This window comes from Aotus nancymaae, unplaced genomic scaffold (genome assembly GCF_030222135.1).
Source record: "Aotus nancymaae isolate 86718 unplaced genomic scaffold, 86718_ANA_hifiasm-v0.15.2.pri h1tg000004l, whole genome shotgun sequence".
Classification (NCBI taxonomy): Eukaryota; Metazoa; Chordata; class Mammalia; order Primates; family Aotidae; genus Aotus; species Aotus nancymaae.
In genome coordinates, this window is record NW_026988415.1 from 46,255,773 (window position 1) to 46,268,502 (window position 12,730).

The window sequence follows — 12,730 nt, forward strand, 5'->3', positions numbered from 1 at the left end:
TCTCTACTAAATTAAAAAAAAAAAAAAATGCTGGGTGTGGTGGCGCATGCCTGTAATCCCAGCTACTTGGGAGGCTGAGGCAGGAGAATCGCTTGAACCCGGGAGGTGGAGGTTGCACTGAGCCAAGATTGCACCATTGCACTCCAGCTTGGGCAAGAGAGCAAAACTCTGTCTCAAAAAAAAAAAAAAAAGAAATGTTGTATTAAGCAGCCCAAATATGCATCCGTGTATTTATATATATATATATATTTTTTTTTTTACACAAATGGTCTCACATGAACCTCATTGTACACATCTCTTTTTTTTTCATTTAACAGTATATCATGGACATCCTTTTGTGCCATCACTTACAGATATATCTCATTTTAATTGCCGCTGCATGGTATTTTTTCATGTGCCTGTATTACGATTTATTTACCATTCCCCCACTAATAGACATTTAAATTGTGTGAATTCTTTTTTGCTCTTAAAACTATGGTATAATATATTTTGGTCTTCTTTTGTGAATGTAACTGTCAGAGAAATTCCTGTTGGTGGAATTGCTGAGTGAAAGGAAATATACATCTAATATTTTGATACCTGTTGCCCTTGCAAAAAAAAATAGTGACAACATTAAATTTTCCCTTTAAATACTAATAAAAACAGGAATGCGTTCAATAGCACAGTAAGATGACGATAGTCAACAAAAATATGTGTATTTCAGAATAGCTAGAAAATTTGAAATGTTTCCAATGCAAAGAAATGATAAATGTTCAAAATGATGGATGTAACAAAATATCACATGTACCCCATAAATACATACTAGCATTATATATCAATAAAAAGACAGGAAAGAAATTATTACCAAACTATAACATATTATTACAAATTTAGAATTTCTTAACCATTTGGCACCCAAGTCATTCTCTACAGTCAATATAATTATATTGGAAATGTCGCTGTAAACCATCATGAACTACTGCAAATAAAACTGCTTTATATAAAGAGAAGAAACCACATTAACATGGAGATATTTGCTCTTTGCAAATATTTGGAGCCAGAATAAAAATGTGCTACTGAAACAAATATACCAGTTTCTAGCTAATGCTAAACTCCAGTGAGAGCCCACTGAAACTCACAGAAATTTTCTAAAACATTTTCTAGAAATGAATAAATTGTGTAGACATTTTAGAAACAACCAAAAAAGCCATCCCCATATTATGTGTCGATTTTAATTTCTACATTTGTTGTTTCTGGTTTTCTTTTTGTTTTTTCCCTAGCAATCCATTTGCTCCCATGCAGTTTTCCCTTGCCTGGATCAACCTCCTGATTCTTTTGTGTCTCTCACATATATTAAACTATATCTTCTTGAGTATGGTACATTGATCCAGACCTATGGGATTATTGGCTTCCTAGCATTGGTGAGGACCTAGGCTAGAGGAGCCCCAATTAACACAGGCAAGGCCAGGCATGGTGGCTCACGCCTGTAATTCCAGCACTTTGGGAGGCTGAGGTGGGCGGATCGCTTGAGCTCAGGAGTTCAGGACCAGCCTGGGCAACGTGGCGAAACCCCATCGCTACAAAAATTAGCTGGGTGCGGTGGCGTGCACCTGTAGTCCCAGCTGCTCAGGAGGCTGACACTGGAGAATCACTTGAGTTCTCAGGTTGCAGTGAGCTGAGATTGCGCCATTGCATTCCAGCCTGCCTGGGCTGTGGGAGTAAAATACTGTCTCAAAAAAAAAAACACAAAAAAAAAAAACAAAAAAAAAAACCAAGCAGGTAAAAGGGCATCTCTAGTCTGCACCAGCTCGTGCTCTGGATACTAAAGCATAAGGAACAAAGTCATGCAGAGAGAGCCAATAGAGTGAAGCAGTTCTGCCAACCAAAGCCAAAGACAATAGGCCACCTGCTACTCATCCCAGACATCCATTCATTCACTCTTACATTCATTCAGTAAATATTTGTGAAGCACCTGTGCCAGGTACTTTGCTAAGTGTTGGGCATACTTGGATGAACAAAAATAGGCTTCATTCCTGTCTCCTGGCACTTCGACTGTAATGGTAGAGACAGACATTGATCAAAGATAAATAAATGTAAAATTTATAATTGTGGCATATTCAAATTCGTGTAACAGAGTTTCACCTGGCCTTCAAATCTTTGCAAGCCCTCTTTTTTTCTTTTTGATGGGGAGGGACAGGTTCTGGCTCTGTTTCTCGGGCTGGAGTGCAGTGGTGTGATCTTGGCTCACTGCAACCTCTGCCTCCTGGGTTCAAGTGATTCTCATGACTCAGCCTCCCAAGTAGCTGGGATTACAGGCCCACACCACTACGTCAGCTAATTTTTGTATTTTTTGTAGAATCGGGGTTTTGCCATGTTGCCTGGGCTGGTCTCGAACTCCTGGACTCAAGCATTTGCCCACCTCAGCCTCCCAAACTGCTGGGATTACAAATGTGAGCCACTGCACCTGGCTGAACGCCCTCTTTTTTTTTTTTTTTTTTTTTTGCAAGCCCTCTTTTTAAAAATACTTTGTGTTTTTAAAAATCATACAAATGATATAAACTATTCTCATTAAAAAAGACACCAAATGTGAATATAGAGTAAAAAAGTAAAAGCCTTCTTTCCTTTCCCTATTCTGTTCCCCTTCCTAGAGGAAGTGAGGATAAATTTGTCTGAATCTTGGGTTTTTCTTTGCAGTGTAGTATAGTCTTCAAAAGCATGGACTCTGGAACCAGTCTGTCTGAATTTGAATCCTGGCTCTGCCAATTACTGTGTGACCTTGAGCAAGTTACTTAACTTCTCTGTTCCTCTCTTCCATCAGTTGTAAAATGGGGATAATAGTACCTATCTCAGAGACAGTCATCAAACAAAATGATACATTTAATGTGCTTATAACAGTGCCTACCACATAGTAAGGGCCAATATAAGTGATAATGATAATCATTATTTATATACATATATATTTGCATGTACAAATATGAATATATTTTAATATAAGTGGGATATTTTTCTGCCTCTTGCTTTGTTGACTTAACCCTACATCTTGGATATCTTTCCATGTCAGCATGTACTGATTCACTGCATTCTTTTTGATGACTGTAAGCCATATGCCATACAAGGACACTACAATTATTCATTTAACTCTTTCTATATTGATTGCCATTTAGGTTGTTTTCACTTTTTGGCTATTACTAACAATGCTGGTAGCAAGATTCTCCATCATGGCGTCAGTCCTTTGTGAGTTTGTATGGCAGCCTTGCTTGAAGATCTTTGAGAGTATTTGGAATTTAGTAACTATACCCCCAAAGTGGCATAATAGTGGGTATTGCAGAAGACTCTTTGTTGGTTCTCCTTCTAACGAAACTGCCTTAGAAACCTGTGGCTGCCATGGCCTAGGGACCCTGGATTATATTCATATGAAGAAGTATCCTCTTTTGCCCTGATGCTGTTCTTGGGGGATAATTTTAGAATTTTCTCAGGGAGAGGTCCCAACAATTCCTGAGAAGCCCAGCTTGACCTGTTGGGTTTCCCTATGTTTCAGATCAGTGCTGAGTCCCAGACTGGCTTGCCATCACACAAAGGCGAGTTGGTGGTTTCGTTGAAATACATCCCAGCCTCCAAACCCCCTGTTGGAGGTGACCGGAAAAAGAGTGAGTTTTCTTTGGGGCCCTGGATTTACCTCTTAGTCTTCTGCATAGGATCTGTGCAAGGCTGGTGCTGACTACTGGCCAGCACTATTGGAGAGATCAGATTGGGATGTTCCCTGGATCTGCTAGGGAGATTGCTTTACTAGGGAAGCCTCTTGGTGTTTTTTCAACCAGAAGGGAATGCCTTAGAGTTGGCATTCTTTTCTTTTTTTAGGCTATTAAATGGACTTGGTCTTGGTCCAGCTGTGGCAAGCTACAGAAACTTTGGGGCTGAGAAGGGTGGCTGGTGGTAAAGTATAAAGGACAGGAAGTTGCAGGCTGAGGAAGAGTAATTCAACGTGCCAGGCACTGTGTTAGTGACTACAGTTGTGTAGATGAGTAAACCATATTTGCTTTCCCTTGAGGAGCTTAAGTTTTGCAAGAAAGACAGTCATGTGCTAAAAGGATACAAATATAGGAGTGGTGAATTATGTCTGGTTACATTTGGGAGAGCTTTGAAGAAGAAGTCACATTAAAACTGGACCTTAAAACTTTACCAGACACAAAAGGAGGGTGAGGAGAGAAGAGCATTTTCAGAAGAGGTTAACATGAGCAAAAGTTTTAAAAAGGCATGATAAATGTGGGGTTGTATGTGAGTGTGTCTCTTAGTGGGATTGGAGTTTTTTGGTACGCTAGATGTGGGTGTGGGGCTGGAGTGTGACATGAGGTGGGAGCCTGACTGAAGAGGGCCTTGAACTTAAAGAGTTTCGCTTGATCCATTGGCAATGTGTAGCCCAAGTTCTTTGAAAATATATGCCTTCAGCAGAGTCACATCTAGAAGGTTTGGGGGAATCAATGAGATCCCCCAATGAGGGTATGTGGGATGACTAGAGAAGAGAGGCAAGTATAGAACCAGAGAGATCAGGAACATGTTAATAGATGAGGAGAGAAAGAAACATCAGTGACGTAAAAGGTTATCAGGAGAAAGCTTCAAGAAGGGGCGGGGGTTATCAACAGTATTGATATACTAGAGGGAGGTCAGACCAGATGAGGTCTGAGAAGACATGGCTAATTGGCATTAGATTGCATTTTCAGTGGATCAGTGAAAGCAGAAACCAGATTTCACTATAAACTAGGCTGAGTGAATGGACAAAGAAGTAGAGCTGTTAAGTGTAGACTTTGGTTTTCCTCAGGGTAATTGATGGTGAAAGAAGGTAGAGACATGGAGAATAGCTTGAAGAAGAGATAAGATTAAAGGGAGATTTTCTTTTAGAAGTATTTTTTTTTTTAAGAGATGAGATTAGTATATATTTAGACTGAGGGGAAGGGACTAGTGGAGAGATATTTAAATTGGGAGGTGGGGATTGAAATTGATGATGCCTGATGAGTCCTGTGAAGTGGAGATGGAATCAAGAACTCAAATGGAGGAGTTCCCTCTTTTTTAAATCATTAAACCAATATCAGGCAACTTTATGTCTCTAAGCCTCAATTTCCTCATCCATAAAGTGAGGAATAAAATAGTGTGATTCTCATAGAGTTGTTTTGAGAATTAAATGCTTAACATAGTATCTGGCACATAGCCAGTTTTCAATAGGCATTTCTTGATATTGTGGTTGTTATTAGTAGAGCACCCATTGCTTACTGGCGGGCACTGTGCTAGGCACTGAGGAGACAGGACAGGCATGGTTCTGTTATGGAGCTTGCTGTCTTTAGGAGCAAGGAAAGAAAGTGTTGCATAAAGAAGGCTCAAAGTGAATCTAGAGGTGTAAAGGGCTCACTTGCTATGGCTGACATCCCTTACAGGTAAAGGTGGGGAAGGGGGAGAGCTCCAGGTGTGGATCAAAGAAGCCAAGAACTTGACGGCTGCCAAAGCAGGAGGGACTTCAGACAGCTTTGTCAAGGGGTGAGTCCCTAGACCAGCCTCAAACTAACCAGTTTCAGAACAAGAGAGCTAAGGGAAGAACTCAATTTAACTTTCTCTGTGGATATTATCCCGTGTGTCCTACCACTCCCAGCGACCAAATTTGTTACTGAAATTAGGTAATGGTGAAACCTCCACCACCTTTGCACTGGTCTGAGCCCAGTTTTGACTGGGCTGTAGTGTTGATAACCCGAGGGTTGTAGACAGGTTCTGACTTTTGTCTGACTCATGCTCTTAATTCTGGGTAAAAATCTGTGTGTTCTGACTGTCTAGATTTGGGAACTCAGGGCTTTTTCCCCCCACAATTTTTAACCTTTCCCCAAATTACAGATCACCCACTGACTTAATTTATCTAGAAATCATGTTTGGCTGAGCTTATAGATATTACTGTTGGTTTTATTTAAAGAGATAAATTGTCTAGTAGAAACAGAGCCAAATATTTAAAACCCGTTTTTAGTGGAGCACAGAATAGCCTCACTAATACTCTTATATTCATTTTCTCTCTAGGTTAAAGGAATTGAATCAGGTGAATGATCTAGTAGAGGTAGTGGGAACTCTGCTTCAGCAGATTCAATGAGGGGCTTGTGTACTAGGATCTGGGGGTGTGGGTTCATCTTCCTGGGCTAGGCCTGTGGTAGGGGAAAGGGGAATTTAGAGAGATACTGCCGGCTTTGGGTAGGCTGTTGATTACTCCCCACCCTCTGCCAGATACCTCCTTCCCATGAGGAACAAGGCCAGTAAACGTAAAACTCCTGTGATGAAGAAGACCCTGAATCCTCACTACAACCACACATTTGTCTACAATGGTGTGAGGCTGGAAGATCTACAACACATGTGCCTGGAACTGACTGTGTGGGACCGGGAGCCCCTGGCCAGCAATGACTTCCTGGGAGGGGTCAGGCTGGGTGTTGGCACTGGTGAGATCCCCTCCCCTATCCTTACTTGTTTGAAAGGCTTGTCTATTTTACTCCTAATACCACCCCTCCCCTCAACACACAAAGCTCCTCTGTAATGACAGTTGTCTTCTTTCCTTTCAGTTAACATTCAACAATGCTTATTGAGTGCCTACTACGTGCCAGGCCTAGGGGAAGGCTGAGCTCATGCACTGATATGTGTACAGATAAATGTGACCCTGATTGCCAGGAACTCCATCATCTTCCCACCAAAAAAAATCTACAAACCTAACTATATGTATATACCTATACATTCCATCCTCCATCCTGTTAATAATGAAAGAAGGGTCCTTGCTAGCAAAAGCTAAGCTCTCTGCAAGTCCTCTGGACCACCTCTCTCCCCCTTCTCAATGACCTCACTTCTATAATCTTCATGTCTCAGTTTTATCCTCCCTACCTACCAGGGGTGAATACAGATATGCTCTGGCATTTCCAATCTTATGAAACAAAAATAAACCTTCCCTTGACCACACTCTAGTTTCTTAAAAAGAATTGTCTCCACTTCTCACTTCTCCTTCAGCTCTCCTTCACTGTGTTCTGGCTTTTGTCCCACCATTCTGCTGAGCAGTTGCTCTTGCCAAAATGTTCTAATCTCACTAGAATTTTCAGCATTATTTAACATAGTGGATCACTCCTCTTTGCTTGAAACACTGAGCTTCTATTGACACTGTACTGTGATTCCCTTTTAAGTCCCTGCTCACCCCTTCTCAGTTTTCTTCGTAGGTGCTTCATTCTGTACCCAAACTCTAAATGTTGGTGTTTTGCAGAGCTTAGTCTCGGATCCTCTTCTTTGCCCTCTCTGCCAGTCTTTGCACTTGTATATTAATATACTTAATAATCACACAGAGCATTTAACATGAAGCATCTAGACCTATGTTTTCACACATGTAAGCCGATTCTTGTCAGTTCCCTGTTAAAATCCCTCAGTGGCTTTCTATTGTGCTTAGAAAATGATCCAAAGTTCTTACCATGCCTACAGGCCCCTGTGTAACCTGGGCCCTCTATTCCTTTCTGATCCGTCTCGTATCACTCTTCCCCTTGTTCACCATGCTTCAATCACAATGACTTTCTGCTCTCCAAATATACCAAGCTCATTCCTACTTCAGAACTTTTGAAATTATTGTTTTCTCTGAATGGAAATTCTGGTTTCTTCTTACCCTTCAGGTCTTGGCTCAAATATCACCTTCTCAGAGAGTCCCTTAGACTGCTCCATCTGCACAGTAGGTCCTGATCCAGGCACTACACATCACCTTATTTATTTACTTCATAATGTTAATCTCACTACCTGAAATAGTCTTAGTGGTTTACTTGTATATTTTCTGTCTTCTCTATTCAAATGGAAGTTGTCTGAGGACAGGAACTTTTTCTGCTTTGTTTACTAGTGTCTCCAGAGCCTAAAAGAGTACCTGGCATACAGTAGGCACTCAATAAATGTTTGCTGAATTAATGGGTGATATAAAAGAATAGGAATGGGGCCACATATGATCCTCAATTCTGGCCTGGAGTCTGCAGCTAGAGGAAAGGTGTTTACCTTTAAAAGAAAAAAGTTGGCCAGGTGTGGTGGCTCACGCCTGTAATCCCAGCTTTGGGAGGCTGAGGCAGGGAGATCACGAGGTCAAGAGATCGAGCCCATCCTGGCCAACATGGTGAAACCCCGTCTCTACTAAAAATACAAAAAAGTTAGCTGGGCATGGTGGCACGTGCCTGTGGTCCCAGCTACTTGGGAGGCTGAGGCAGGAGAATTGCTTGAACCTGGGAGGCGGAGGCTGCAGCGAGCCAAGATTGCGCCAGTGCACGCCAGCCTGGTGACAGAGCGAGACTCCGTCTCAAAAAAATAATAATAAATAAAAAGAAAAAAGTTTAAATACGGTTGGCAATAACTCTGGCATGAGGTGTCAGGCACTACAATTCTGTAACAGCCTCAGAACAGGAAGTCTCTAGTGACTGTGTGCCATTTGGAGTCTGATTTCATAAAACCAGAGTCTCTTGACAGAGTCTCAGGAGTACAGAAATACATGTACAGAATCAACAGGAAGCAGTTCCCAGACTGCTGTGCCCATCAGGCCATCTTCATAGGAAACTGCCTGTTATGGGGTGGCTACTCTTGTGTACAACCCATCTTCCCTGGTGGGCTGAGTGGGGCCCCTCTTTAGCGTCCTCTGGTGTTTCTCCTCAGGGATCAGTAATGGGGAAGTGGTGGACTGGATGGACTCGACTGGGGAAGAAGTGAGCCTGTGGCAGAAGATGCGACAGTACCCAGGGTCTTGGGCAGAAGGGACTCTGCAGCTCCGTTCCTCGATGGCCAAGCAGAAGCTGGGTTTATGAGTCCCTGTCCTCTTCTGCAGGTCCAGCCCTGGGAGGGGCAAGTCAGAGGAAGTGAAGAAACCAAGAGCAAAGCTTTATAATTTAATTGTGTGTGTGCGAGTGTTTGTGTGTATGTGTACAAACATGTATTTTCTGCAAATCTCATTATGCTGGCTAGAGTGATGCAGACTTGTTCTTTTTAAAGCAGTCTCAAGAATAAGCATCTCTTCAAAATGTTTCTGTGTATAATCTAGTATATTTTCAGAGTCCATTGTTTCTTATGTCTTTATAAGGTTTAGTTAAAAACATATTTTGATTTTGATTTTTGATTTTTTTTTTTTTTTTTTTTTTGAGAGGGAGTTTCGCTCTCGTTACCCAGGCTGGAGTGCAATGGCGTGATCTCGGCTCACCGCAATCTCCGCCTCCTGGGTTCAGGCAATTCTCCTGCCTCAGCCTCCTTAGTAACTGGGATTACAGGCACGCGCCACCATGCCCAGCTAATTTTTTGTATTTTTAGTAGAGACAGGGTTCCACCATGTTGACCGGGATGGTCTCAATTTCTTGACCTCGTGATCCACCCACCTCGGCCTCCCAAAGTGCTGGGATTACAGGCATGAGCCAATGCGCCCGGCCTTAAAAACATATTTTAAAACAACTTTTTATCTTCTGTCTTGCTATCATTGTTCCTACTTCCCTAGGAAGCCCTGGCTACCTTTGGCATTAGGACCAGTCTGGGTTTTAAGGCTCTGGGAAACAGGGTTGAGTTACTAAAGACAGAGGAATGTAGGGGAGAGGAGAGTAGTTCCTCCCTCTTTCTCCTCTCCAATTTATGCTTTTAACTTATGTTCTTCCTTGATAAACTTCTGGAGCTTGGCTTTTAAATTTAATTTTTCTAGTTTTTAAGCTGTTTCCACCTTGCTTTGGCCTAATGCTTTTCTTTGAAATACCAACAGAATTCCCAAGCTTTTTCCAGTTCTAGACATCTTTACTAAACCTTTGGGGGACACTTATAATGGAGCTGCTTTAGAAAAGCACTTTAGTTAGATAATGGATTTCGACTAAGTCATGGGCATGCCCAGTGAGAGCTTCTAGTTGATCTCAGAGGACCTCAGTGACTGAGGGTAAAGTGTCTCACAGCCTGTGCTGAATTTTCTGCATTTTAAACTGATATTGCAGTCATTGGAGAGAGAGCTCCTCATTTCGCTAATGAAAGATGAGATATATTCACCCTCATGCACCATACCTTAGTGTTTATGTCACACAGAGCATTGTCTACATCCCACTGTATCAGCCAGAAGAACCAAGTGTTATCTAAACTGGCACAGTGTTTCTCCAGGCTGGGGACCGTTAGGGCTCTAAGGGAATGTAGGCAGAGTCTTCCTGTTATTCTGACTTCCTGCCTGGTGAGCTTTCAATTCCTATGGTTTCCGAAATTTGACCTACATATTATATGGGCTTAGTGTGTTGAGAGGCTTTTCAAAGAAGGGTCTGGTGAGCTAAGTTTCATCTTCTGGTACTCATTGATCCAAACTGACCTTTTTATTCTGATAAGCATTTCTACCCAAAGTTGTATGTGGAAGGAGTGTATAGCAGAGAGGAAATCACTTTCAACAGAGTCAGCTGCTAGCTGATTTCCTATAAAGACACTGGATTAAGGGCAGCTACAATGGTTTCTATTGTATTTATGAACTGAATGGAGGAATGTTTTCAAAGATTGATTTGGTGTGGATTGCTATTGTAATGGAAGGCATAACTTGGGATCCTGGGCTGTAACTTGCTCTTTTGTTTCCCGCCCCCCTGACATGTATGTGTGCTTTAATAAAGCTTTCTCACTTGTCAAATGTTTGCATGTGTTAGTTCTATAAATGCTTTTGTCTCTGATGTCCTAACTCACTGTTGCTTTTCCCATGGCTTGAAGGATAAGAACCAAAGTGATAAATGCTGTTCCCTAACCATCCTGTGCTGATTGAAGAAAATTCGCTTTTGCCCACATTGCTCTCTGATACCTTAAATGCCTGATACCTTTGCTGAGCTCACATCCCTCGTCCTTTGTGTTTGGTATCTACCTTTTTTAGCTTTGTAGACTCTCCTATGCTGGAGGAAGGAGAGAGATGTTCATACAGGAGGTGAGGGAGAACATTCCCTGCTATAAGCACTTCTTTCTGGATCCTTCAGTTTCTCTGGGAGGCGGGGACTTTTTCTTTCACTCCTTCTACCATTATGTAGTTTTGAGAGAGAAATAACACAGGTGCCAAGTAACCTAGCTCAGAAATAAGGCTTTTGATTTCTAGGTAGAACCCGAGCAATTCTTGACCTCTTATGCAAAAGAGCATTAATATATACCAAATGCTTTTCATGTACAAGGCTTCATATACTATTTCTTTAATTTCTCCAACAACCTTATGAAGTAGGAAATCTTCTCTTTTTACAGATGAGGAAACTCAAGCCCACTATCACATGACAGAGTTGGGCTTTGAACCAAAGTCTGACTCTACTGCACCATGAGGCCTCCTGTGAGAATGATATGTGTGTTATGAGTGAAGAGTCAAAGGAAGAGATGACTCATCTAAAATTTCTTAAAGAAATAAGTTTAATTTACAAAACGTAGGACAATCAGAATGCTTTGGACATTACCTAGCCAACTTAGTGACTGTATGGCTTGTGAGTGAGTGTGTGTGTGTGTGTTTGTGTGTGTGTGTGTGTGTGTGTGAGAGAGAGAGAGAGAGAGGGAGAAAGGGAGAAACAGGAGGGACAGGCAGGAGAAGAAAGAGTGGTGTAGGGAGGAGAAGTGGGGCAGAGGTGGGCAGAAAGCGAGAGATACAATATATACAGGGATTGGGCTAGCCTCTTTGGGTCTGACTGTGGGCCTTATTCTGCTGCTGTCTCTCCCCTACTTTAGGAGTTGGGATTTCTCAAATCCTCATCTTCAAAGGACTACAAAGGAGGTTACTGTAAAACTTTACCTAAAGAAAGCAAGATTGACTTGACTGTTCAAAATGAAATTAAACAAAGGCTCCTCAGTTGCATATACATGTTCCTTGAGTCAGGCCCAGGTGGAGCTCTGTTCAGGAGGTAGTAGGCCTCCTCTCTTTGGGCCTTTGACTTGCTAGCATGTCCTGGTTTGCCACTTGAAGTGTTAGTGATAAAGAGAAGGAAGGGCATTCATCTCACCCAAGGTGCAGTCTTTGCCTTTGGAACCACAGACCTAGTCTGACCAGAAATTTCCCACATGAACTCATTGTATCTGTCTTCTGCCCGTAACTTACCTGCTGCCTCTCACAGCTCCCATATTTCCCTAGAGGGAAGAGGGAGACACGACCTTTTTGCTCCAACTTTGAACATATCCTCCATGTTCTAGTCTACCCAGCAACTCCCTAATTTTTTACTTTGCATTTAAAAAATGGTATTTCCACTAAAACTCCAGTGGAAGCAGCTTCTGTCTGACTCACTGCTCTCCCCATTTGTTCTGGGCTCATGATTTATGCCCCATCACTCTTTTTAAAGACTGAATTTTCTCAGGTTGAGAGCTTTTCATTTCCCTCTTTCGTCCTGAGCCCACTCTGAGCCTTGTTTCTGGTGGGATTATAGAACATGGAAACGTTCTCCTTGCTTACAGCTTTCAGTTGTCTTTAAATGGAAAGTAGGAAAAGAAGTAGCGTCAGGATGGCATAATGTCTAAGTACATTGCCCCCAGAGCCAGGCTGCTGGTGTTGAAATCCTGACTCTGCCCCTTACTAGCTGTCTGATCTTAGGTAAATTGCCTAATCTCATTCAGCTTCAATTTACTCATCTGTAAAATGGGGTTAATAACAGTACCTACCTCATAGGGTTCTTGTGAAGACTTCAGAGTTAATCAGTAGAGTGTTTAGAACTGCACCTGGCACACAGTGACTGCTCTAGCATTATAAGTTCTGCTTCCCCACCCAGCCTGCTTCCTTCTGCCCTCAAGT

The 12,730-nt window shown here is 42.1% G+C and overlaps 1 protein-coding gene across 1 annotated transcript in view; it reads left to right on the forward strand.

Moving 5' to 3' along the window:
• SYTL4 (synaptotagmin like 4) overlaps nt 1-10,934 on the forward strand; it is a 54,474-nt gene extending 43,540 nt beyond the window's left edge. The window contains exons 15-18 of the mRNA XM_064362608.1: nt 3,518-3,626; nt 5,406-5,505; nt 6,232-6,440; nt 8,653-10,934. Of these exons, the coding sequence (XP_064218678.1) occupies nt 3,518-3,626; nt 5,406-5,505; nt 6,232-6,440; nt 8,653-8,801 (567 nt within the window). The 3' untranslated portion in view covers nt 8,802-10,934. The remainder of the gene's footprint in view (nt 1-3,517; nt 3,627-5,405; nt 5,506-6,231; nt 6,441-8,652) is intronic.
• Nucleotides 10,935-12,730: the final 1,796 nt, after the last annotated feature.